General features: G+C 45.3%; 1 protein-coding gene across 5 annotated transcripts in view; it reads right to left on the bottom strand.

Moving 5' to 3' along the window:
* The window catches only part of LOC140362256 (uncharacterized), a 116,346-nt gene that overhangs the window by 747 nt on the left and 91,318 nt on the right, over positions 1-24,281 (bottom strand). For all 5 annotated transcript variants that reach the window (XM_072448357.1, XM_072448358.1, XM_072448359.1 and 2 more), the window contains exons 4-6: positions 509-573; positions 148-312; positions 1-69 (exon numbers count right to left, since the gene is read on the bottom strand). The exon at positions 1-69 is cut by the window's left edge and continues 33 nt beyond it. In XM_072448357.1, coding sequence (XP_072304458.1) covers positions 1-69; positions 148-312; positions 509-573 — 299 coding nt within the window. The remainder of the gene's footprint in view (positions 70-147; positions 313-508; positions 574-24,281) is intronic.

The following is a 24,281-nucleotide window of genomic DNA, read 5'->3' as shown; positions in this document are numbered from 1 at the left end:
TGAATCCTTCACACTGGGCGTAGACTCTGAACAACTGCAGGTCTCGGCCACTCACACTGGACTTTCTGCCTGAAAAACAGGACCAAACGGATCTGAACCGGTCTACAAGGCTCGGGGGGGATCTGAACCGGTTTAGGAAGGTCTTACTCATGAGATAGAAGCTGCGGACCTTCAGGTCCGGGCTGAACCGGTCCGGGTCCAGGTGAAGTCTCCGGACGAAGTCTCGGACGTCGACTGCAAAAGCGCTGATGTTCAGGACCAAGGACGACTCGCTCAGACGCAGGAACCGGGCCTCACTCGTGATGTTAGCAGCTGCAGGACAGGGAGGGCATCTGAGGCAATGTGAGGGCCTCTGAGGCAATGCCTCAGAGTGTGACCTTCTGAACCTGAGAAGGTCACACTCTTCTGAGACAGCACGAACCGTGTTCAAAGCAGGACTAAACCAGGACTAAACCAGGACTAAACCAGGTCTAAACCAGGACTAAACCAGGACTAAACCAGGACTTACATGTGACTCTGAGTGTGTCTCCGTCGAGCGTTGCATTTGCTTTAGTCCTGAGACACGTCCCATTCCTGAAAAAAAAACAAAAAAACAGAAATGTTCAGTCCTGCTTTAGTCCTGGTTTAGTCCTGGTTTAGACCTGGTTTGGACCTGGTTTAGTCCTGGTTTAGACCTGGTTTAGACCTGGTTTAGACCTGGTTTAGTCCTGGTTTAGTCCTGGTTTAGACCTGGTTTAGTCCTGGTTTAGACCTGGTTTAGTCCTGGTTTAGTCCTGCTTTAGTCCTGCTTTAGTCCTGCTTTAGTCCTGCTTCAGTCCTGGTTTAGTCCTATTTTAGTCCTGGTTTAGTCCTGGTTTGGACCTGGTTTAGACCTGGTTTAGAGCTGGTTTAGTCCTGGTTTAGACCTGGTTTAGACCTGGTTTAGTCCTGGTTTAGTCCTTGTTTAGTCCTGGTCTTGTCCTGGTTTAGACCTGTTTTAGTCCTGCTTTAGTCCTGGTTTAGTCCTGGTTTAGACCTGGTTTAGACCTGGTTTAGTCCTGGTTTAGTCCTGGTTTAGTCCTGGTTTAGTCCTATTTTAGTCCTGGTTTAGAGCTGGTTTAGTCCTGGTTTAGACCTGGTTTAGTCCTGGTTTAGTCCTGGTTTAGTCCTTGTTTAGTCCTGGTCTTGTCCTGGTTTAGACCTGGTTTAGTCCTGCTTTAGTCCTGGTTTAGTCCTGGTTTAGACCTGCTTTAGTCCTGGTTTAGTCCTGCTTTAGTCCTGCTTTAGTCCTGCTTTAGTCCTGGTTTAGTCCTGGTTTAGTCCTTGTTTAGACCTGGTTTAGTCCTGGTTTAGTCCTGGTTTAGACCTGGTTTAGTTCTGGTTTAGTCCTGGTCTTGTCTTGGTTTAGTCCTGGTTTAGTCCTGGTTTAGTCCTGGTTTAGACCTGGTTTAGTCCTGCTTTAGTCCTGGTTTAGTCCTGGTTTAGTCCTTGTTTAGACCTGGTTTAGACCTGGTTTAGTCCTGGTTTAGTCCTGGTTTAGACCTGGTTTAGTCCTGGTTTAGAGCTGGTTTAGTCCTGGTTTAGACCTGGTTTAGTCCTGGTTTAGTCCTGGTTTAGTCCTTGTTTAGTCCTGGTCTTGTCCTGGTTTAGACCTGTTTTAGTCCTGCTTTAGTCCTGCTTTAGTCCTGGTTTAGTCCTGGTTTAGACCTGGTTTAGACCTGGTTTAGTCCTGGTTTAGTCCTGGTTTAGACCTGGTTTAGTCCTGGTTTAGTCCTGGTTTAGTCCTGGTTTAGAGCTGGTTTAGTCCTGGTTTAGACCTGGTTTAGTCCTGGTTTAGTCCTGGTTTAGTCCTGGTTTAGTCCTGGTTTAGTCCTGGTTTAGACCTGGTTTAGACCTGGTTTAGTCCTGGTTTAGTCCTGGTTTAGTCCTGGTTTAGACCTGGTTTAGTCCTGGTTTAGTCCTGGTTTAGTCCTATTTTAGTCCTGGTTTAGTCCTGGTTTAGACCTGGTTTAGTCCTGGTTTAGTCCTGGTTTAGACCTGGTTTAGTCCTGGTTTAGTCCTGGTTTAGTCCTTGTTTAGTCCTGGTCTTGTCCTGGTTTAGACCTGGTTTAGTCCTGCTTTAGTCCTGGTTTAGTCCTGGTTTAGACCTGCTTTAGTCCTGGTTTAGTCCTGGTTTAGTCCTGATTTAGTCCTGGTTTAGTCCTGGTTTAGTCCTTGTTTAGACCTGGTTTAGTCCTGGTTTAGTCCTGGTTTAGACCTGGTTTAGTTCTGGTTTAGTCCTGGTTTAGTCCTGGTTTAGTCCTGGTTTAGACCTGGTTTAGTCCTGGTTTAGTCCTGGTTTAGACCTGGTTTAGTCCTGCTTTAGTCCTGCTTTAGTCCTGGTTTAGTCCTGGTTTAGACCTGGTTTAGACCTGGTTTAGTCCTGGTTTAGTCCTGGTTTAGACCTGCTTTAGTCCTGGTTTAGTCCTGGTTTAGACCTGGTTTAGTCCTGCTTTAGTACTGGTTTAGACCTGGTTTAGACCTGCTTTAGTCCTGGTTTAGTCCTGGTTTAGTCCTGGTTTAGTCCTGGTTTAGTTAGTCCTGGTTTAGTCCTGGTTTAGACCTGGTTTAGACCTGGTTTAGTCCTGGTTTAGTCCTGGTTTGGACCTGGTTTAGACCTGGTTTAGTCCTGGTTTAGTCCTGGTTTGGACCTGGTTTAGACCTGGTTTAGAGCTGGTTTAGTGCTGGTTTAGTCCTGGTTTAGTCCTGGTTTAGTCCTGGTTTAGTCCTGGTTTAGTCCTGGTTTAGTCCTGGTCTTGTCTTAGTTTAGACCTGGTTTAGTGCTGGTTTAGTCCTGGTTTAGTCCTGGTTTAGTCCTGGTTTAGTCCTGCTTTAGTCCTGGTTTAGTCCTGGTTTAGTCCTGGTCTTGTCTTAGTTTAGACCTGGTTTAGTCCTGGTTTAGACCTGGTTTAGACCTGGTTTAGTCCTGGTTTAGTCCTGGTTTAGACCTGGTTTAGTCCTGGTTTAGTCCTGGTTTAGTCCTGGTTTAGACCTGGTTTAGACCTGGTTTAGTCCTGGTTTAGACCTGGTTTAGTCCTGGTTTAGTCCTGGTTTAGTCCTGGTCTTGACCTGGTTTAGTCCTGCTTTAGTCCTGGTTTAGTCCTGGTTTAGTCCTGGTTTAGTCCTGGTTTAGTCCTGGTTTAGTTAGTCCTGGTTTAGTCCTGGTTTAGTCCTGGTTTAGTCCTGGTTTAGTCCTGGTCTTGTCCTGGTTTAGACCTGTTTTAGTCCTGCTTTAGTCCTGGTTTAGTCCTGGTTTAGACCTGGTTTAGTCCTGGTTTAGTCCTGGTTTAGTCCTGGTTTAGTCCTGGTTTAGACCTGGTTTAGTCCTGGTTTAGTCCTGGTTTAGTCCTGGTTTAGTCCTATTTTAGTCCTGGTTTAGTCCTGGTTTGGACCTGGTTTAGACCTGGTTTAGAGCTGGTTTAGTCCTGGTTTAGACCTGGTTTAGTCCTGGTTTAGTCCTGGTTTAGTCCTTGTTTAGTCCTGGTCTTGTCCTGGTTTAGACCTGGTTTAGTCCTGCTTTAGTCCTGGTTTAGTCCTGGTTTAGACCTGCTTTAGTCCTGGTTTAGACCTGGTTTAGTCTTGGTTTAGTCCTGGTTTAGTCCTGGTTTAGTCCTGGTTTAGACCTGGTTTAGTCCTGCTTTAGTCCTGGTTTAGTCCTGGTTTAGTCCTTGTTTAGACCTGGTTTAGACCTGGTTTAGTCCTGGTTTAGTCCTGGTTTAGACCTGGTTTAGTCCTGGTTTAGAGCTGGTTTAGTCCTGGTTTAGACCTGGTTTAGTCCTGGTTTAGTCCTGGTTTAGTCCTTGTTTAGTCCTGGTCTTGTCCTGGTTTAGACCTGTTTTAGTCCTGCTTTAGTCCTGGTTTAGTCCTGGTTTAGACCTGGTTTAGTCCTGGTTTAGTCCTGGTTTAGTCCTGCTTTAGTCCTGGTTTAGTCCTGCTTTAGTCCTGGTTTAGTCCTGGTTTAGTCCTTGTTTAGACCTGGTTTAGACCTGGTTTAGTCCTTGTTTAGACCTGGTTTAGACCTGGTTTAGTCCTGGTTTAGTCCTGGTTTAGTCCTGGTTTAGTCCTGGTTTAGTCCTGGTTTAGTCCTGGTCTTGTCCTGGTTTAGACCTGTTTTAGTCCTGCTTTAGTCCTGGTTTAGTCCTGGTTTAGACCTGGTTTAGTCCAGGTTTAGTCCTGGTTTAGTCCTGGTTTAGTCCTGGTTTAGACCTGGTTTAGTCCTGGTTTAGTCCTGGTTTAGTCCTGGTTTAGTCCTATTTTAGTCCTGGTTTAGTCCTGGTTTGGACCTGGTTTAGACCTGGTTTAGAGCTGGTTTAGTCCTGGTTTAGACCTGGTTTAGTCCTGGTTTAGTCCTGGTTTAGTCCTTGTTTAGTCCTGGTCTTGTCCTGGTTTAGACCTGGTTTAGTCCTGCTTTAGTCCTGGTTTAGTCCTGGTTTAGACCTGCTTTAGTCCTGGTTTAGTCCTGCTTTAGTCCTGCTTTAGTCCTGGTTTAGTCCTTGTTTAGACCTGGTTTAGACCTGGTTTAGTCTTGGTTTAGTCCTGGTTTAGTCCTGGTTTAGTCCTGGTTTAGACCTGGTTTAGTCCTGCTTTAGTCCTGGTTTAGTCCTGGTTTAGTCCTTGTTTAGACCTGGTTTAGACCTGGTTTAGTCCTGGTTTAGTCCTGGTTTAGACCTGGTTTAGTCCTGGTTTAGAGCTGGTTTAGTCCTGGTTTAGACCTGGTTTAGTCCTGGTTTAGTCCTGGTTTAGTCCTTGTTTAGTCCTGGTCTTGTCCTGGTTTAGACCTGTTTTAGTCCTGCTTTAGTCCTGGTTTAGTCCTGGTTTAGACCTGGTTTAGTCCTGGTTTAGTCCTGGTTTAGTCCTGGTTTAGACCTGGTTTAGTCCTGGTTTAGTCCTGGTTTAGTCCTGCTTTAGTCCTGGTTTAGTCCTGCTTTAGTCCTGGTTTAGTCCTGGTTTAGACCTGGTTTAGTCCTGGTTTAGTCCTGGTTTAGTCCTGGTTCAGTCCTGGTTTAGTCCTGGTTTAGTCCTGGCTTAGACCTGGTTTAGTCCTGGTTTAGTCCTGGTTTAGACCTGGTTTAGTCCTGGTTTAGTCCTGGTTTAGTCCTGGTTTAGTCCTGGTTTGGACCTGGTTTAGACCTGGTTTAGTCCTGCTTTAGTCCTGGTTTAGTCCTGGTTTAGACCTGGTTTAGACCTGGTTTAGTCCTGGTTTAGTCCTGGTTTAGTCCTGGTTTAGACCTGCTTTAGTCCTGGTTTAGTCCTGGTTTAGACCTGGTTTAGTCCTGGTTTAGTACTGGTTTAGACCTGGTTTAGACCTGCTTTAGTCCTGGTTTAGTCCTGGTTTAGTCCTGGTTTAGTCCTGGTTTAGTTAGTCCTGGTTTAGTTAGTCCTGGTTTAGTCCTGGTTTGGACCTGGTTTAGACCTGGTTTAGAGCTGGTTTAGTGCTGGTTTAGTCCTGGTTTAGTCCTGGTTTAGTCCTGGTTTAGTCCTGGTTTAGTCCTGGTTTAGTCCTGGTTTAGTCCTGGTTTAGTCCTGGTCTTGTCTTAGTTTAGACCTGGTTTAGTGCTGGTTTAGTCCTGGTTTAGTCCTGGTTTAGTCCTGCTTTAGTCCTGGTTTAGTCCTGGTTTAGTCCTGGTCTTGTCTTAGTTTAGACCTGGTTTAGTCCTGGTTTAGACCTGGTTTAGACCTGGTTTAGTCCTGGTTTAGTCCTGGTTTAGACCTGGTTTAGTCCTGGTTTAGACCTGGTTTAGTCCTGGTTTAGTCCTGGTTTAGTCCTGGTTTAGACCTGGTTTAGACCTGGTTTAGTCCTGGTTTAGACCTGGTTTAGTCCTGGTTTAGACCTGGTTTAGACCTGGTTTAGACCTGGTTTAGAGCTGGTTTAGTCCTGGTTTAGTCCTGGTCTTGACCTGGTTTAGTCCTGCTTTAGTCCTGGTTTAGTCCTGGTTTAGTCCTGGTTTAGTCCTGGTTTAGTCCTGGTTTAGTTAGTCCTGGTTTAGTCCTGGTTTAGTCCTGGTTTAGTCCTGGTCTTGTCCTGGTTTAGACCTGTTTTAGTCCTGCTTTAGTCCTGGTTTAGTCCTGGTTTAGACCTGGTTTAGTCCTGGTTTAGTCCTGGTTTAGTCCTGGTTTAGTCCTGGTTTAGACCTGGTTTAGTCCTGGTTTAGTCCTGGTTTAGTCCTGGTTTAGTCCTATTTTAGTCCTGGTTTAGTCCTGGTTTGGACCTGGTTTAGACCTGGTTTAGAGCTGGTTTAGTCCTGGTTTAGACCTGGTTTAGTCCTGATTTAGTCCTGGTTTAGTCCTTGTTTAGTCCTGGTCTTGTCCTGGTTTAGACCTGGTTTAGTCCTGCTTTAGTCCTGGTTTAGTCCTGGTTTAGACCTGCTTTAGTCCTGGTTTAGTCCTGCTTTAGTCCTGCTTTAGTCCTGGTTTAGTCCTGGTTTAGTCCTTGTTTAGACCTGGTTTAGTCCTGGTTTAGTCCTGGTTTAGACCTGGTCTTGTCTTGGTTTAGTCCTGGTTTAGTCCTGGTTTAGTCCTGGTTTAGACCTGGTCTTGTCTTGGTTTAGTCCTGGTTTAGTCCTGGTTTAGACCTGGTTTAGTCCTGCTTTAGTCCTGGTTTAGTCCTGCTTTAGTCCTGCTTTAGTCCTGGTTTAGTCCTGGTTTAGTCCTTGTTTAGACCTGGTTTAGTCCTGGTTTAGTCCTGGTTTAGACCTGGTCTTGTCTTGGTTTAGTTCTGGTTTAGTCCTGGTCTTGTCTTGGTTTAGTCCTGGTTTAGTCCTGGTTTAGTCCTGGTTTAGACCTGGTTTAGTCCTGGTTTAGTCCTGGTTTAGTCCTTGTTTAGACCTGGTTTAGACCTGGTTTAGTCCTGGTTTAGTCCTGGTTTAGACCTGGTTTAGTCCTGGTTTAGAGCTGGTTTAGTCCTGGTTTAGACCTGGTTTAGTCCTGGTTTAGTCCTGGTTTAGTCCTTGTTTAGTCCTGGTCTTGTCCTGGTTTAGACCTGTTTTAGTCCTGCTTTAGTCCTGGTTTAGTCCTGGTTTAGACCTGGTTTAGTCCTGGTTTAGTCCTGGTTTAGTCCTGGTTTAGACCTGGTTTAGTCCTGGTTTAGTCCTGGTTTAGTCCTGGTTTAGTCCTATTTTAGTCCTGGTTTAGTCCTGGTTTGGACCTGGTTTAGACCTGGTTTAGTCCTGGTTTAGTCCTGGTTTAGTCCTTGTTTAGTCCTGGTTTAGACCTGCTTTAGTCCTGCTTTAGTCCTGCTTTAGTCCTGGTTTAGTCCTGGTTTAGTCCTTGTTTAGACCTGGTTTAGTCCTGGTTTAGTCCTGGTTTAGACCTGGTTTAGTTCTGGTTTAGTCCTGGTCTTGTCTTGGTTTAGTCCTGGTTTAGTCCTGGTTTAGTCCTGGTTTAGACCTGGTTTAGTCCTGCTTTAGTCCTGGTTTAGTCCTGGTTTAGTCCTTGTTTAGACCTGGTTTAGACCTGGTTTAGTCCTGGTTTAGTCCTGGTTTAGACCTGGTTTAGTCCTGGTTTAGTCCTGGTTTAGACCTGGTTTAGTCCTGGTTCAGTCCTGGTTTAGTCCTGGTTTAGTCCTGGCTTAGACCTGGTTTAGTCCTGGTTTAGTCCTGGTTTAGACCTGGTTTAGACCTGGTTTAGTCCTGGTTTAGTCCTGGTTTAGACCTGCTTTAGTCCTGGTTTAGTCCTGGTTTAGACCTGGTTTAGTCCTGGTTTAGTACTGGTTTAGACCTGGTTTAGACCTGCTTTAGTCCTGGTTTAGTCCTGGTTTAGTCCTGGTTTAGTTAGTCCTGGTTTAGTTAGTCCTGGTTTAGTCCTGGTTTAGACCTGGTTTAGACCTGGTTTAGTCCTGGTTTAGTCCTGGTTTGGACCTGGTTTAGACCTGGTTTAGTCCTGGTTTAGTCCTGGTTTGGACCTGGTTTAGACCTGGTTTAGAGCTGGTTTAGTGCTGGTTTAGTCCTGGTTTAGTCCTGGTTTAGTCCTGGTTTAGTCCTGGTTTAGTCCTGGTCTTGACCTGGTTTAGTCCTGCTTTAGTCCTGGTTTAGTCCTGGTTTAGTCCTGGTCTTGTCTTAGTTTAGACCTGGTTTAGTCCTGGTTTAGACCTGGTTTAGACCTGGTTTAGTCCTGGTTTAGTCCTGGTTTAGACCTGGTTTAGTCCTGGTTTAGACCTGGTTTAGTCCTGGTTTAGTCCTGGTTTAGACCTGGTTTAGACCTGGTTTAGACCTGGTTTAGTCCTGGTTTAGACCTGGTTTAGTCCTGGTTTAGACCTGGTTTAGACCTGGTTTAGTCCTGGTTTAGTCCTGGTTTAGTCCTGGTTTAGTCCTTTTTTAGACCTGGTTTAGAGCTGGTTTAGTCCTGGTTTAGTCCTGGTCTTGACCTGGTTTAGTCCTGCTTTAGTCCTGGTTTAGTCCTGGTTTAGTCCTGGTTTAGTCCTGGTTTAGTCCTGGTTTAGTTAGTCCTGCTTTAGTCCTGGTTTAGTCCTGGTTTAGTCCTGGTTTAGTCCTGGTTTAGTCCTGGTTTGGACCTGGTTTAGACCTGGTTTAGTCCTGGTTTAGTCCTGCTTTAGTCCTGCTTTAGTCCTGGTTTAGTCCTGGTTTAGACCTGGTTTAGACCTGGTTTAGACCTGGTTTAGTCCTGGTTTGGACCTGGTTTAGACCTGGTTTAGTCCTGGTTTAGTCCTGCTTTAGTCCTGCTTTAGTCCTGGTTTAGTCCTGGTTTAGACCTGGTTTAGACCTGGTTTAGTCCTGGTTTAGACCTGGTTTAGACCTGGTTTAGACCTGGTTTAGTCCTGGTTTAGTCCTGGTTTAGACCTGGTTTAGTCCTGGTTTAGACCTGGTTTAGTCCTGGTTTAGTCCTGGTTTAGTCCTGCTTTAGTCCTGCTTTAGTCCTGCTTTAGTCCTGCTTTAGTCCTGCTTTAGTCCTGGTTTAGTCCTATTTTAGTCCTGGTTTAGTCCTGGTTTGGACCTGTTTTAGACCTGGTTTAGAGCTGGTTTAGTCCTGGTTTAGACCTGGTTTAGTCCTGGTTTAGTCCTGGTTTAGTCCTTGTTTAGTCCTGGTCTTGTCCTGGTTTAGACCTGTTTTAGTCCTGCTTTAGTCCTGGTTTAGTCCTGGTTTAGACCTGGTTTAGTCCTGGTTTAGTCCTGGTTTAGTCCTGGTTTAGTCCTGGTTTAGACCTGGTTTAGTCCTGGTTTAGTCCTGGTTTAGTCCTATTTTAGTCCTGGTTTAGTCCTGGTTTGGACCTGGTTTAGACCTGGTTTAGAGCTGGTTTAGTTCTGGTTTAGTCCTGGTCTTGTCTTGGTTTAGTCCTGGTTTAGTCCTGGTTTAGTCCTGGTTTAGACCTGGTTTAGTCCTGCTTTAGTCCTGGTTTAGTCCTGGTTTAGTCCTTGTTTAGACCTGGTTTAGACCTGGTTTAGTCCTGGTTTAGTCCTGGTTTAGTCCTGGCTTAGACCTGGTTTAGTCCTGGTTTAGTCCTGGTTTAGTCCTGGTTTAGTCCTGGTTTAGACCTGCTTTAGTCCTGCTTTAGTCCTGCTTCAGTCCTGGTTTAGTCCTGGTTTAGTCCTGGTTTAGTCCTGGTTTGGACCTGGTTTAGACCTGGTTTAGTCCTGGTTTAGACCTGCTTTAGTCCTGGTTTAGTCCTGGTTTAGTCCTTGTTTAGACCTGGTTTAGACCTGGTTTAGTCCTGGTTTAGTCCTGGTTTAGACCTGGTTTAGACCTGGTTTAGTCCTGGTTTAGACCTGGTTTAGTCCTGGTTTAGACCTGGTTTAGACCTGGTTTAGTCCTGGTTTAGACCTGGTTTAGACCTGGTTTAGTCCTGCTTTAGTCCTGGTTTAGTCCTGGTTTAGACCTGGTTTAGTCCTGCTTTAGTCCTGGTTTAGACCTGGTTTAGTCCTGCTTTAGTCCTGGTTTAGTCCTGGTTTAGTCCTTGTTTAGACCTGGTTTAGACCTGGTTTAGTCCTGGTTTAGTCCTGGTTTAGACCTGGTTTAGACCTGGTTTAGTCCTGGTTTAGACCTGGTTTAGTCCTGGTTTAGACCTGGTTTAGACCTGGTTTAGTCCTGGTTTAGTCCTGGTTTAGTCCTGGTTTAGTCCTTTTTTAGACCTGGTTTAGAGCTGGTTTAGTCCTGGTTTAGTCCTGGTCTTGACCTGGTTTAGTCCTGCTTTAGTCCTGGTTTAGTCCTGGTTTAGTCCTGGTTTAGTCCTGGTTTAGTCCTGGTTTAGTTAGTCCTGCTTTAGTCCTGGTTTAGTCCTGGTTTAGTCCTGGTTTAGTCCTGGTTTAGTCCTGGTTTGGACCTGGTTTAGACCTGGTTTAGTCCTGGTTTAGTCCTGCTTTAGTCCTGCTTTAGTCCTGGTTTAGTCCTGGTTTAGACCTGGTTTAGACCTGGTTTAGACCTGGTTTAGTCCTGGTTTGGACCTGGTTTAGACCTGGTTTAGTCCTGGTTTAGTCCTGCTTTAGTCCTGCTTTAGTCCTGGTTTAGTCCTGGTTTAGACCTGGTTTAGACCTGGTTTAGTCCTGGTTTAGACCTGGTTTAGACCTGGTTTAGACCTGGTTTAGTCCTGGTTTAGTCCTGGTTTAGACCTGGTTTAGTCCTGGTTTAGACCTGGTTTAGTCCTGGTTTAGTCCTGGTTTAGTCCTGCTTTAGTCCTGCTTTAGTCCTGCTTTAGTCCTGCTTTAGTCCTGCTTTAGTCCTGGTTTAGTCCTATTTTAGTCCTGGTTTAGTCCTGGTTTGGACCTGTTTTAGACCTGGTTTAGAGCTGGTTTAGTCCTGGTTTAGACCTGGTTTAGTCCTGGTTTAGTCCTGGTTTAGTCCTTGTTTAGTCCTGGTCTTGTCCTGGTTTAGACCTGTTTTAGTCCTGCTTTAGTCCTGGTTTAGTCCTGGTTTAGACCTGGTTTAGTCCTGGTTTAGTCCTGGTTTAGTCCTGGTTTAGTCCTGGTTTAGACCTGGTTTAGTCCTGGTTTAGTCCTGGTTTAGTCCTATTTTAGTCCTGGTTTAGTCCTGGTTTGGACCTGGTTTAGACCTGGTTTAGAGCTGGTTTAGTCCTGGTTTAGACCTGGTTTAGTCCTGGTTTAGTCCTGGTTTAGTCCTTGTTTAGTCCTGGTCTTGTCCTGGTTTAGACCTGGTTTAGTCCTGCTTTAGTCCTGGTTTAGTCCTGGTTTAGACCTGCTTTAGTCCTGGTTTAGTCCTGGTTTAGTCCTGGTTTAGACCTGGTTTAGTTCTGGTTTAGTCCTGGTCTTGTCTTGGTTTAGTCCTGGTTTAGTCCTGGTTTAGTCCTGGTTTAGACCTGGTTTAGTCCTGCTTTAGTCCTGGTTTAGTCCTGGTTTAGTCCTTGTTTAGACCTGGTTTAGACCTGGTTTAGTCCTGGTTTAGTCCTGGTTTAGTCCTGGCTTAGACCTGGTTTAGTCCTGGTTTAGTCCTGGTTTAGTCCTGGTTTAGTCCTGGTTTAGACCTGCTTTAGTCCTGCTTTAGTCCTGCTTCAGTCCTGGTTTAGTCCTGGTTTAGTCCTGGTTTAGTCCTGGTTTGGACCTGGTTTAGACCTGGTTTAGTCCTGCTTTAGTCCTGCTTTAGTCCTGGTTTAGTCCTGGTTTAGACCTGGTTTAGACCTGGTTTAGTCCTGGTTTAGTACTGGTTTAGACCTGGTTTAGACCTGGTTTAGTCCTGGTTTAGTCCTGGTTTAGTCCTGGTTTAGTTAGTCCTGGTTTAGTTAGTCCTGGTTTAGTCCTGGTTTAGACCTGGTTTAGACCTGGTTTAGTCCTGGTTTAGTCCTGGTCTTGTCCTGGTTTAGACCTGTTTTAGTCCTGCTTTAGTCCTGGTTTAGTCCTGGTTTAGACCTGGTTTAGTCCTGGTTTAGTCCTGGTTTAGTCCTGGTTTAGTCCTGGTTTAGACCTGGTTTAGTCCTGGTTTAGTCCTGGTTTAGTCCTATTTTAGTCCTGGTTTAGTCCTGGTTTAGTCCTATTTTAGTCCTGGTTTAGTCCTGGTTTGGACCTGGTTTAGACCTGGTTTAGAGCTGGTTTAGTCCTGGTTTAGACCTGGTTTAGTCCTGGTTTATTCCTGGTTTAGTCCTTGTTTAGTCCTGGTCTTGTCCTGGTTTAGACCTGGTTTAGTCCTGCTTTAGTCCTGGTTTAGTCCTGGTTTAGACCTGCTTTAGTCCTGGTTTAGTCCTGGTTTAGTCCTGGTTTAGACCTGGTTTAGTTCTGGTTTAGTCCTGGTCTTGTCTTGGTTTAGTCCTGGTTTAGTCCTGGTTTAGTCCTGGTTTAGACCTGGTTTAGTCCTGCTTTAGTCCTGGTTTAGTCCTGGTTTAGTCCTTGTTTAGACCTGGTTTAGACCTGGTTTAGTCCTGGTTTAGTCCTGGTTTAGACCTGGTTTAGTCCTGGTTCAGTCCTGGTTTAGTCCTGGTTTAGTCCTGGCTTAGACCTGGTTTAGTCCTGGTTTAGTCCTGGTTTAGACCTGGTTTAGTCCTGGTTTAGTCCTGGTTTAGTCCTGGTTTAGACCTGGTTTAGACCTGGTTTAGACCTGGTTTAGTCCTGGTTTAGTCCTGGTTTAGACCTGGTTTAGTCCTGGTTTAGTACTGGTTTAGACCTGGTTTAGACCTGGTTTAGTCCTGGTTTAGTCCTGGTTTAGTCCTGGTTTAGTTAGTCCTGGTTTAGTTAGTCCTGGTTTAGTCCTGGTTTAGACCTGGTTTAGACCTGGTTTAGTCCTGGTTTAGTCCTGCCTTAGTCCTTCTTTAGTCCTGGTTTAGTCCTGGTTTAGTCCTGGTTTAGTGCTGGTTTAGTCCTGCTTTAGTCCTGGTTTAGTCCTGGTCTTGTCTTGGTTTAGACCTGGTTTAGTCCTGGTTTAGACCTGGTTTAGACCTGGTTTAGTCCTGGTTTAGTCCTGGTTTAGACCTGGTTTAGACCTGGTTTAGTCCTGGTTTAGTCCTGGTTTAGACCTGCTTTAGTCCTGGTTTAGTCCTGGTTTAGACCTGGTTTATTCCTGGTTTAGTACTGGTTTAGACCTGGTTTAGTCCTGGTTTAGTCCTGGTTTAGTCCTGGTTTAGTTAGTCCTGGTTTAGATAGTCCTGGTTTAGTCCTGGTTTAGACCTGGTTTAGACCTGGTTTAGTCCTGGTTTAGTCCTGGTTTAGACCTGGTTTAGTCCTGGTTTAGTCCTGGTTTAGTCCTGGTTTAGACCTGGTTTAGACCTGGTTTAGTCCTGGTTTAGACCTGGTTTAGACCTGGTTTAGACCTGGTTTAGTCCTGGTTTAGTCCTGGTTTAGACCTGGTTTAGTCCTGGTTTAGACCTGGTTTAGTCCTGGTTTAGTCCTGCTTTAGTCCTGCTTTAGTCCTGCTTTAGTCCTGCTTTAGTCCTGCTTCAGTCCTGGTTTAGTCCTATTTTAGTCCTGGTTTAGTCCTGGTTTGGACCTGTTTTAGACCTGGTTTAGAGCTGGTTTAGTCCTGGTTTAGTCCTGGTTTAGTCCTTGTTTAGTCCTGGTCTTGTCCTGGTTTAGACCTGTTTTAGTCCTGCTTTAGTCCTGGTTTAGTCCTGGTTTAGACCTGGTTTAGTCCTGGTTTAGTCCTGGTTTAGTCCTGGTTTAGTCCTGGTTTAGACCTGGTTTAGTCCTGGTTTAGTCCTGGTTTAGTCCTATTTTAGTCCTGGTTTAGTCCTGGTTTGGACCTGGTTTAGACCTGGTTTAGAGCTGGTTTAGTCCTGGTTTAGACCTGGTTTAGTCCTGGTTTAGTCCTGGTTTAGTCCTTGTTTAGTCCTGGTCTTGTCCTGGTTTAGACCTGGTTTAGTCCTGCTTTAGTCCTGGTTTAGTCCTGGTTTAGACCTGCTTTAGTCCTGGTTTAGTCCTGGTTTAGTCCTGGTTTAGACCTGGTTTAGTTCTGGTTTAGTCCTGGTCTTGTCTTGGTTTAGTCCTGGTTTAGTCCTGGTTTAGTCCTGGTTTAGACCTGGTTTAGTCCTGCTTTAGTCCTGGTTTAGTCCTGGTTTAGTCCTTGTTTAGACCTGGTTTAGACCTGGTTTAGTCCTGGTTTAGTCCTGGTTTAGACCTGGTTTAGTCCTGGTTCAGTCCTGGTTTAGTCCTGGTTTAGTCCTGGCTTAGACCTGGTTTAGTCCTGGTTTAGTCCTGGTTTAGACCTGGTTTAGTCCTGGTTTAGTCCTGGTTTAGTCCTGGTTTAGACCTGCTTTAGTCCTGCTTTAGTCCTGCTTCAGTCCTGGTTTAGTCCTGGTTTAGTCCTGGTTTAGTCCTGGTTTGGACCTGGTTTAGACCTGGTTTAGTCCTGCTTTAGTCCTGCTTTAGTCCTGGTTTAGTCCTGGTTTAGACCTGGTTTAGACCTGGTTTAGTCCTGGTTTAGTCCTGGTTTAGACCTGGTTTAGTCCTGGTTTAGTACTGGTTTAGACCTGGTTTAGACCTGGTTTAGTCCTGGTTTAGTCCTGGTTTAGTCCTGGTTTAGTTAGTCCTGGTTTAGTTAGTCCTGGTTTAGTCCTGGTTTAGACCTGGTTTAGACCTGGTTTAGTCCTGGTTTAGTCCTGGTCTTGTCCTGGTTTAGACCTGTTTTAGTCCTGCTTTAGTCCTGGTTTAGTCCTGGTTTAGACCTGGTTTAGTCCTGGTTTAGTCCTGGTTTAGTCCTGGTTTAGTCCTGGTTTAGACCTGGTTTAGTCCTGGTTTAGTCCTGGTTTAGTCCTATTTTAGTCCTGGTTTAGTCCTGGTTTAGTCCTATTTTAGTCCTGGTTTAGTCCTGGTTTGGACCTGGTTTAGACCTGGTTTAGAGCTGGTTTAGTCCTGGTTTAGACCTGGTTTAGTCCTGGTTTATTCCTGGTTTAGTCCTTGTTTAGTCCTGGTCTTGTCCTGGTTTAGACCTGGTTTAGTCCTGCTTTAGTCCTGGTTTAGTCCTGGTTTAGACCTGCTTTAGTCCTGGTTTAGTCCTGGTTTAGTCCTGGTTTAGACCTGGTTTAGTTCTGGTTTAGTCCTGGTCTTGTCTTGGTTTAGTCCTGGTTTAGTCCTGGTTTAGTCCTGGTTTAGACCTGGTTTAGTCCTGCTTTAGTCCTGGTTTAGTCCTGGTTTAGTCCTTGTTTAGACCTGGTTTAGACCTGGTTTAGTCCTGGTTTAGTCCTGGTTTAGACCTGGTTTAGTCCTGGTTCAGTCCTGGTTTAGTCCTGGTTTAGTCCTGGCTTAGACCTGGTTTAGTCCTGGTTTAGTCCTGGTTTAGACCTGGTTTAGTCCTGGTTTAGTCCTGGTTTAGTCCTGGTTTAGACCTGCTTTAGTCCTGCTTTAGTCCTGCTTTAGTCCTGGTTTAGTCCTGGTTTAGACCTGGTTTAGACCTGGTTTAGTCCTGGTTTAGTCCTGGTTTAGACCTGGTTTAGTCCTGGTTTAGTACTGGTTTAGACCTGGTTTAGACCTGGTTTAGTCCTGGTTTAGTCCTGGTTTAGTCCTGGTTTAGTTAGTCCTGGTTTAGTTAGTCCTGGTTTAGTCCTGGTTTAGACCTGGTTTAGACCTGGTTTAGTCCTGGTTTAGTCCTGCCTTAGTCCTTCTTTAGTCCTGGTTTAGTCCTGGTTTAGTCCTGGTTTAGTGCTGGTTTAGTCCTGCTTTAGTCCTGGTTTAGTCCTGGTCTTGTCTTGGTTTAGACCTGGTTTAGTCCTGGTTTAGACCTGGTTTAGACCTGGTTTAGTCCTGGTTTAGTCCTGGTTTAGACCTGGTTTAGACCTGGTTTAGTCCTGGTTTAGTCCTGGTTTAGACCTGCTTTAGTCCTGGTTTAGTCCTGGTTTAGACCTGGTTTATTCCTGGTTTAGTACTGGTTTAGACCTGGTTTAGTCCTGGTTTAGTCCTGGTTTAGTCCTGGTTTAGTTAGTCCTGGTTTAGTTAGTCCTGGTTTAGTCCTGGTTTAGACCTGGTTTAGACCTGGTTTAGACCTGGTTTAGTCCTGGTTTAGTCCTGGTTTAGACCTGGTTTAGTCCTGGTTTAGTCCTGGTTTAGTCCTGGTTTAAACCTGGTTTAGTCCTGGTTTAGTCCTGGTTTAGTCCTGGTTTAGACCTGGTTTAGACCTGGTTTAGTCCTGGTTTAGACCTGGTTTAGTCCTGGTTTAGACCTGGTTTAGACCTGGTTTAGTCCTGGTTTAGTCCTGGTTTAGTCCTTATTTAGACCTGGTTTAGAGCTGGTTTAGTCCTGGTTTAGACCTGGTTTAGACCTGGTTTAGTCCTGCTTTAGTCCTGGTTTAGTCCTGGTTTAGTCCTGGTTTAGACCTGGTTTAGACCTGGTTTAGACCTGGTTTAGTCCTGGTTTAGACCTGGTTTAGTCCTGGTTTAGTACTGGTTTAGACCTGGTTTAGTCCTGGTTTAGTCCTGGTTTAGTTAGTCCTGGTTTAGTCCTGGTTTAGTCCTGGTTTAGTCCTGCTTTAGTCCTGCTTTAGTCCTGGTTTAGTCCTGGTTTAGTCCTGGTTTGGACCTGGTTTAGACCTGGTTTAGAGTTGGTTTAGTCCTGGTTTAGACCTGGTTTAGTCCTGGTTTAGTCCTGGTTTAGTCCTGGTCTTGACCTGGTTTAGTCCTGCTTTAGTCCTGGTTTAGTCCTGGTCTTGTCTTGGTTTAGACCTGGTTTAGTCCTGGTTTAGACCTGGTTTAGACCTGGTTTAGTCCTGGTTTAGTCCTGGTTTAGACCTGGTTTAGTCCTGGTTTAGACCTGGTTTAGTCCTGGTTTAGTCCTGGTTTAGACCTGGTTTAGACCTGGTTTAGTCCTGGTTTAGTCCTGTTTTAGTCCTGGTTTAGACCTGGTTTAGACCTGGTTTAGTCCTGGTTTAGACCTGGTTTAGTCCTGCTTCAGTCCTGGTTTAGTCCTGGTTTAGTCCTGGTTTGGACCTGGTTTAGACCTGGTTTAGAGCTGGTTTAGTCCTGGTTTAGTCCTGGTTTAGTCCTGGTTTAGTCCTGGTTTAGTCCTGGTCTTGTCCTGGTTTAGACCTGCTTTAGTCCTGCTTTAGTCCTGGTTTAGTCCTGGTTTAGATCTGGTTAAGACCTGCTTTAGTCCTGGTTTAGTCCTGGTTTAGTCCTGGTCTTGTCCTGGTTTAGACCTGGTTTAGTCCTGGTTTAGTCCTGGTTTAGTCCTGGTCTTGTCCTGGTTTAGACCTGGTTTAGTCCTGGTTTAGTCCTGGTTTAGTTAGTCCTGGTTTAGTCCTGGTTTAGTCCTGCTTTAGTCCTGCTTTAGTCCTGGTTTAGTCCTGGTTTAGTCCTGGTTTGGACCTGGTTTAGACCTGGTTTAGAGTTGGTTTAGTCCTGGTTTAGACCTGGTTTAGTCCTGGTTTAGTCCTGGTTTAGTCCTGGTCTTGACCTGGTTTGGTCCTGCTTTAGTCCTGGTTTAGTCCTGGTTTAGTCCTGGTCTTGTCTTGGTTTAGACCTGGTTTAGTCCTGGTTTAGACCTGGTTTAGACCTGGTTTAGTCCTGGTTTAGTCCTGGTTTAGTCCTGGTTTAGACCTGGTTTAGTCCTGGTTTAGACCTGGTTTAGTCCTGGTTTAGTCCTGGTTTAGTCCTGGTTTAGTCCTGGTTTAGTCCTGGTTTAGACCTGGTTTAGACCTGGTTTAGTCCTGGTTTAGACCTGGTTTAGTCCTGGTTTAGACCTGGTTTAGTCCTGCTTCAGTCCTGGTTTAGTCCTGGTTTAGTCCTGGTTTAGTCCTGGTTTAGTCCTGGTCTTGTCCTGGTTTAGACCTGCTTTAGTCCTGCTTTAGTCCTGGTTTAGTCCTGGTTTAGTCCTGGTTTAGACCTGCTTTAGTCCTGGTTTAGTCCTGGTCTTGTCCTGGTTTAGACCTGGTTTAGACCTGCTTTAGTCCTGGTTTAGTCCTGGTCTTGTCCTGGTTTAGACCTGGTTTAGTCCTGGTTTAGTCCTGGTTTAGTCCTGGTTTAGTCCTGGTTTAGTCCTGGTTTAGTCCTTGTTTAGACCTGGTTTAGACCTGGTTTAGACCTGGTTTAGTACTGGTTTAGACCTGGTTTAGTCCTGGTTTAGTCCTGGTCTTGTCTTGGTTTAGACCTGGTTTAGTCCTGGTTTAGTCCTGGTTTAGTCCTTGTTTAGACCTGGTTTAGACCTGGTTTAGACCTGGTTTAGTCCTGGTCTTGTCTTGGTTTAGACCTGGTTTAGACCTGGTTTAGACCTGGTTTAGTCCTGATTTAGTCCTGCTTTAGTCCTGCTTTAGTCCTGGTTTAGTCCTGGTTTAGACCTGGTTTAGACCTGGTTTAGTCCTGGTTTAGTCCTGTAGTCCTGGTTTAGACCTGGTTTAGTCCTGGTTTAGTCCTGCTTTAGACCTGGTTTAGTCCTGGTCTTGTCCTGGTCTTGTCCTGGTTTAGTCCTGGTTTAGTCCTGGTTTAGTCCTTGTTTAGACCTGGTTTAGAGCTGGTTTAGTCCTGGTTTAGACCTGGTCTTGTCTTGGTTTAGACCTGGTTTAGTCCTGGTCTTGTCTTGGTTTAGACCTGGTTTAGTCCTGGTTTAGACCTGGTTTAGACCTGGTTTAGTCCTGGTTTAGTCCTGGTTTGGACCTGGTTTAGTCCTGGTTTAGACCTGGTTTAGTCCTGGTTTAGTCCTGGTTTAGACCTGGTTTAGACCTGGTTTAGTCCTGGTTTAGTCCTGTTTTAGTCCTGGTTTAGACCTGGTTTAGACCTGGTTTAGTCCTGGTTTAGACCTGGTTTAGTCCTGCTTCAGTCCTGGTTTAGTCCTGGTTTAGTCCTGGTTTGGACCTGGTTTAGACCTGGTTTAGAGCTGGTTTAGTCCTGGTTTAGTCCTGGTTTAGTCCTGGTTTAGTCCTGGTTTAGTCCTGGTTTAGTCCTGGTCTTGTCCTGGTTTAGACCTGCTTTAGTCCTGCTTTAGTCCTGGTTTAGTCCTGGTTTAGATCTGGTTTAGACCTGGTTTAGTCCTGGTTTAGTCCTGGTTTAGTCCTGGTCTTGTCCTGGTTTAGACCTGGTTTAGTCCTGGTTTAGTCCTGGTTTAGTCCTGGTCTTGTCCTGGTTTAGACCTGGTTTAGTCCTGGTTTAGTCCTGGTTTAGTTAGTCCTGGTTTAGTCCTGGTTTAGTCCTGGTTTAGTCCTGCTTTAGTCCTGCTTTAGTCCTGATTTAGTCCTGGTTTAGTCCTGGTTTGGACCTGGTTTAGACCTGGTTTAGAGTTGGTTTAGTCCTGGTTTAGACCTGGTTTAGTCCTGGTTTAGTCCTGGTTTAGTCCTGGTCTTGACCTGGTTTAGTCCTGCTTTAGTCCTGGTTTAGTCCTGGTTTAGTCCTGGTCTTGTCTTGGTTTAGACCTGGTTTAGTCCTGGTTTAGACCTGGTTTAGACCTGGTTTAGTCCTGGTTTAGACCTGGTTTAGTCCTGGTTTAGACCTGGTTTAGTCCTGGTTTAGTCCTGGTTTAGTCCTGGTTTAGTCCTGGTTTAGTCCTGGTTTAGACCTGGTTTAGACCTGGTTTAGTCCTGGTTTAGACCTGGTTTAGTCCTGGTTTAGTCCTGGTTTAGTCCTGCTTTAGTCCTGCTTCAGTCCTGGTTTAGTCCTGGTTTAGTCCTGGTTTGGACCTGGTTTAGACCTGGTTTAGCTGGTTTAGTCCTGGTTTAGACCTGGTTTAGTCCTGGTTTAGTCCTGGTTTAGTCCTGGTTTAGTCCTGGTCTTGTCCTGGTTTAGACCTGCTTTAGTCCTGGTTTAGTCCTGGTTTAGTCCTGGTTTAGACCTGCTTTAGTCCTGGTTTAGTCCTGGTCTTGTCCTGGTTTAGACCTGGTTTAGTCCTGGTTTAATCCTGGTTTAGTCCTGGTCTTGTCCTGGTTTAGACCTGGTTTAGTCCTGGTTTAGTCCTTGTTTAGACCTGGTTTAGACCTGGTTTAGTCCTGGTTTAGACCTGGTTTAGTACTGGTTTAGACCTGGTTTAGTCCTGGTTTAGTCCTGGTCTTGTCTTGGTTTAGACCTGGTTTAGTCCTGGTTTAGTCCTGGTTTAGTCCTTGTTTAGACCTGGTTTAGACCTGGTTTAGACCTGGTTTAGTCCTGGTCTTGTCTTGGTTTAGTCCTGGTTTAGACCTGGTTTAGACCTGGTTTAGACCTGGTTTAGTCCTGATTTAGTCCTGCTTTAGTCCTGCTTTAGTCCTGGTTTAGTCCTGGTTTAGACCTGGTTTAGACCTGGTTTAGTCCTGGTTTAGTCCTGTAGTCCTGGTTTAGACCTGGTTTAGTCCTGGTTTAGTCCTGCTTTAGTCCTGGTCTTGTCCTGGTCTTGTCCTGGTTTAGTCCTGGTTTAGTCCTGGTTTAGTCCTTGTTTAGACCTGGTTTAGAGCTGGTTTAGTCCTGGTTTAGACCTGGTTTTGACCTGGTTTAGTCCTGGTTTAGTCCTGGTTTAGTCCTGCTTTAGTCCTGGTTTAGTACTGGTTTAGACCTGGTTTAGTCCTGGTTTAGTCCTGGTTTAGTCCTGGTTTGGACCTGGTTTAGAGCTGGTTTAGAGCTGGTTTAGACCTGGTTTAGACCTGATTTAGTCCTGGTTTAGTCCTGGTTTAGTCCTGGTTTAGTCCTGGTTTAGTCCTGGTTTAGTCCTGGTCTTGTCTTGGTTTGGACCTGGTTTAGTCCTGGTTTAGACCTGGTTTAGACCTGGTTTAGTCCTGGTTTAGTCCTGGTTTAGACCTGGTTTAGTCCTGGTTTAGTCCTGGTTTAGTCCTGGTTTAGTCCTGGTTTAGACCTGGTTTAGTCCTGGTTTAGTCCTGGTCTAGTCCTGGTTTAGTCCTGGTCTTGTCCTGGTCTTGTCCTGGTTTAGACCTGGTTTAGTCCTGGTTTAGTCCTGGTTTAGTCCTGGTTTAGACCTGGTTTAGTCCTGGTTTAGTCCTGGTTTAGTCCTGGTTTAGTTAGTCCTGGTTTGGTCCTGGTTTAGTCCTGGTTTAGACCTGGTTTAGTCCTGGTTTAGTCTTGGTTTAGTCCTGGTTTAGTCCTGGTTTAGTTAGTCCTGGTATTGTCCTGGTTTAGACCTGGTTTAGTCCTGGTTTGGTCCTGGTTTAGTCCTGGTTTAGACCTGGTTTAGACCTGGTTTAGTCCTGGTTTAGTCCTGGTTTAGACCTGGTTTAGTCCTGCTTTGGTCCTGCTTTAGTCCTGGTTCTGTCCTGGTTCAGTCCTGGTTTAGTCCTGGTTTAGACCTGGTTTAGACCTGGTTTAGTCCTGGTTTAATCCTGGTTTAGACCTGGTTTAGTCCTGGTTTAGACCTGGTTTAGTCCTGCTTTAGTCCTGCTTTAGTCCTGGTTCAGTCCTGGTTTAGTCCTGGATTAGTCCAGGTTTAGACCTGGTTTAGACCTGGTTTCGTCCTGGTTTAGACCTGGTTTAGAACTGGTTTAGTCCTGGTTTAGTCCTGGTTTAGTCCTGCTTTAGTCCTGCTTTAGTCCTGCTTTAGTCCTGGTTTAGTCCTGGTTTAGTCCTGGTTTAGACCTGGTTTAGTCCTGGTTTAGTCCTGGTTTAGTCCTGGTTTAGACCTGGTTTAGTCCTGCTTTAGTCCTGCTTTAGTCCTGCTTTAGTCCTGGTTTAGTCCTGGTTTAGTCCTGCTTTAGTCCTGCTTTAGACCTGCTTTAGTCCTGGTTTAGTCCTGGTTTAGTCCTGGTTTAGACCTGGTTTAGAACTGGTTTAGTCCTGGTTTAGTCCTGGTTTAGTCCTGCTTTAGTCCTGCTTTAGTCCTGGTTTAGACCTGGTTTAGTCCTGGTTTAGTCCTGGTTTAGTCCTGGTTTAGACCTGGTTTAGACCTGGTTTAGTCCTGGTTTAGACCTGGTTTAGTCCTGGTTTAGACCTGGTTTAGACCTGGTTTAGTCCTGGTTTAGTCCTGGTTTAGTCCTTATTTAGACCTGGTTTAGAGCTGGTTTAGTCCTGGTTTAGACCTGGTTTAGACCTGGTTTAGTCCTGCTTTAGTCCTGCTTTAGTCCTGGTTTAGTCCTGGTTTAGACCTGGTTTAGACCTGGTTTAGACCTGGTTTAGTCCTGGTTTAGACCTGGTTTAGTCCTGGTTTAGTACTGGTTTAGACCTGGTTTAGTCCTGGTTTAGTCCTGGTTTAGTTAGTCCTGGTTTAGTCCTGGTTTAGTCCTGGTTTAGTCCTGCTTTAGTCCTGCTTTAGTCCTGGTTTAGTCCTGGTTTAGTCCTGGTTTGGACCTGGTTTAGACCTGGTTTAGAGTTGGTTTAGTCCTGGTTTAGACCTGGTTTAGTCCTGGTTTAGACCTGGTTTAGACCTGGTTTAGTCCTGGTTTAGACCTGGTTTAGTCCTGGTTTAGACCTGGTTTAGACCTGGTTTAGTCCTGGTTTAGTCCTGGTTTAGTCCTTATTTAGACCTGGTTTAGAGCTGGTTTAGTCCTGGTTTAGACCTGGTTTAGACCTGGTTTAGTCCTGCTTTAGTCCTGCTTTAGTCCTGGTTTAGTCCTGGTTTAGACCTGGTTTAGACCTGGTTTAGACCTGGTTTAGTCCTGGTTTAGACCTGGTTTAGTCCTGGTTTAGTACTGGTTTAGACCTGGTTTAGTCCTGGTTTAGTCCTGGTTTAGTTAGTCCTGGTTTAGTCCTGGTTTAGTCCTGGTTTAGTCCTGCTTTAGTCCTGCTTTAGTCCTGGTTTAGTCCTGGTTTAGTCCTGGTTTGGACCTGGTTTAGACCTGGTTTAGTCCTGGTTTAGTCCTGGTTTAGTCCTGGTTTAGTTAGTCCTGGTTTGGTCCTGGTTTAGTCCTGGTTTAGACCTGGTTTAGTCCTGGTTTAGTCTTGGTTTAGTCCTGGTTTAGTCCTGGTTTAGTTAGTCCTGGTATTGTCCTGGTTTAGACCTGGTTTAGTCCTGGTTTGGTCCTGGTTTAGTCCTGGTTTAGACCTGGTTTAGACCTGGTTTAGTCCTGGTTTAGTCCTGGTTTAGACCTGGTTTAGTCCTGCTTTGGTCCTGCTTTAGTCCTGGTTCTGTCCTGGTTCAGTCCTGGTTTAGTCCTGGTTTAGACCTGGTTTAGACCTGGTTTAGTCCTGGTTTAATCCTGGTTTAGACCTGGTTTAGTCCTGGTTTAGACCTGGTTTAGTCCTGCTTTAGTCCTGCTTTAGTCCTGGTTCAGTCCTGGTTTAGTCCTGGATTAGTCCAGGTTTAGACCTGGTTTAGACCTGGTTTCGTCCTGGTTTAGACCTGGTTTAGAACTGGTTTAGTCCTGGTTTAGTCCTGGTTTAGTCCTGCTTTAGTCCTGCTTTAGTCCTGCTTTAGTCCTGGTTTAGTCCTGGTTTAGTCCTGGTTTAGACCTGGTTTAGTCCTGGTTTAGTCCTGGTTTAGTCCTGGTTTAGACCTGGTTTAGTCCTGCTTTAGTCCTGCTTTAGTCCTGCTTTAGTCCTGGTTTAGTCCTGGTTTAGTCCTGCTTTAGTCCTGCTTTAGACCTGCTTTAGTCCTGGTTTAGTCCTGGTTTAGTCCTGGTTTAGACCTGGTTTAGAACTGGTTTAGTCCTGGTTTAGTCCTGGTTTAGTCCTGCTTTAGTCCTGCTTTAGTCCTGGTTTAGACCTGGTTTAGTCCTGGTTTAGTCCTGGTTTAGTCCTGGTTTAGACCTGGTTTAGACCTGGTTTAGTCCTGGTTTAGACCTGGTTTAGTCCTGGTTTAGACCTGGTTTAGACCTGGTTTAGTCCTGGTTTAGTCCTGGTTTAGTCCTTATTTAGACCTGGTTTAGAGCTGGTTTAGTCCTGGTTTAGACCTGGTTTAGACCTGGTTTAGTCCTGCTTTAGTCCTGCTTTAGTCCTGGTTTAGTCCTGGTTTAGACCTGGTTTAGACCTGGTTTAGACCTGGTTTAGTCCTGGTTTAGACCTGGTTTAGTCCTGGTTTAGTACTGGTTTAGACCTGGTTTAGTCCTGGTTTAGTCCTGGTTTAGTTAGTCCTGGTTTAGTCCTGGTTTAGTCCTGGTTTAGTCCTGCTTTAGTCCTGCTTTAGTCCTGGTTTAGTCCTGGTTTAGTCCTGGTTTGGACCTGGTTTAGACCTGGTTTAGAGTTGGTTTAGTCCTGGTTTAGACCTGGTTTAGTCCTGGTTTAGACCTGGTTTAGACCTGGTTTAGTCCTGGTTTAGACCTGGTTTAGTCCTGGTTTAGACCTGGTTTAGACCTGGTTTAGTCCTGGTTTAGTCCTGGTTTAGTCCTTATTTAGACCTGGTTTAGAGCTGGTTTAGTCCTGGTTTAGACCTGGTTTAGACCTGGTTTAGTCCTGCTTTAGTCCTGCTTTAGTCCTGGTTTAGTCCTGGTTTAGACCTGGTTTAGACCTGGTTTAGACCTGGTTTAGTCCTGGTTTAGACCTGGTTTAGTCCTGGTTTAGTACTGGTTTAGACCTGGTTTAGTCCTGGTTTAGTCCTGGTTTAGTTAGTCCT

This window comes from Eucyclogobius newberryi, unplaced genomic scaffold (assembly GCF_026437365.1).
Source record: "Eucyclogobius newberryi isolate DKJ021-1_F unplaced genomic scaffold, fEucNew1.0.hap1 SCAF_16, whole genome shotgun sequence".
In the NCBI taxonomy this organism is placed as follows: Eukaryota; Metazoa; Chordata; class Actinopteri; order Gobiiformes; family Gobiidae; genus Eucyclogobius; species Eucyclogobius newberryi.
The sequence above is the reverse complement of the archived record's forward strand: the minus strand, read 5'-3'. Positions and strand labels throughout refer to the sequence as shown.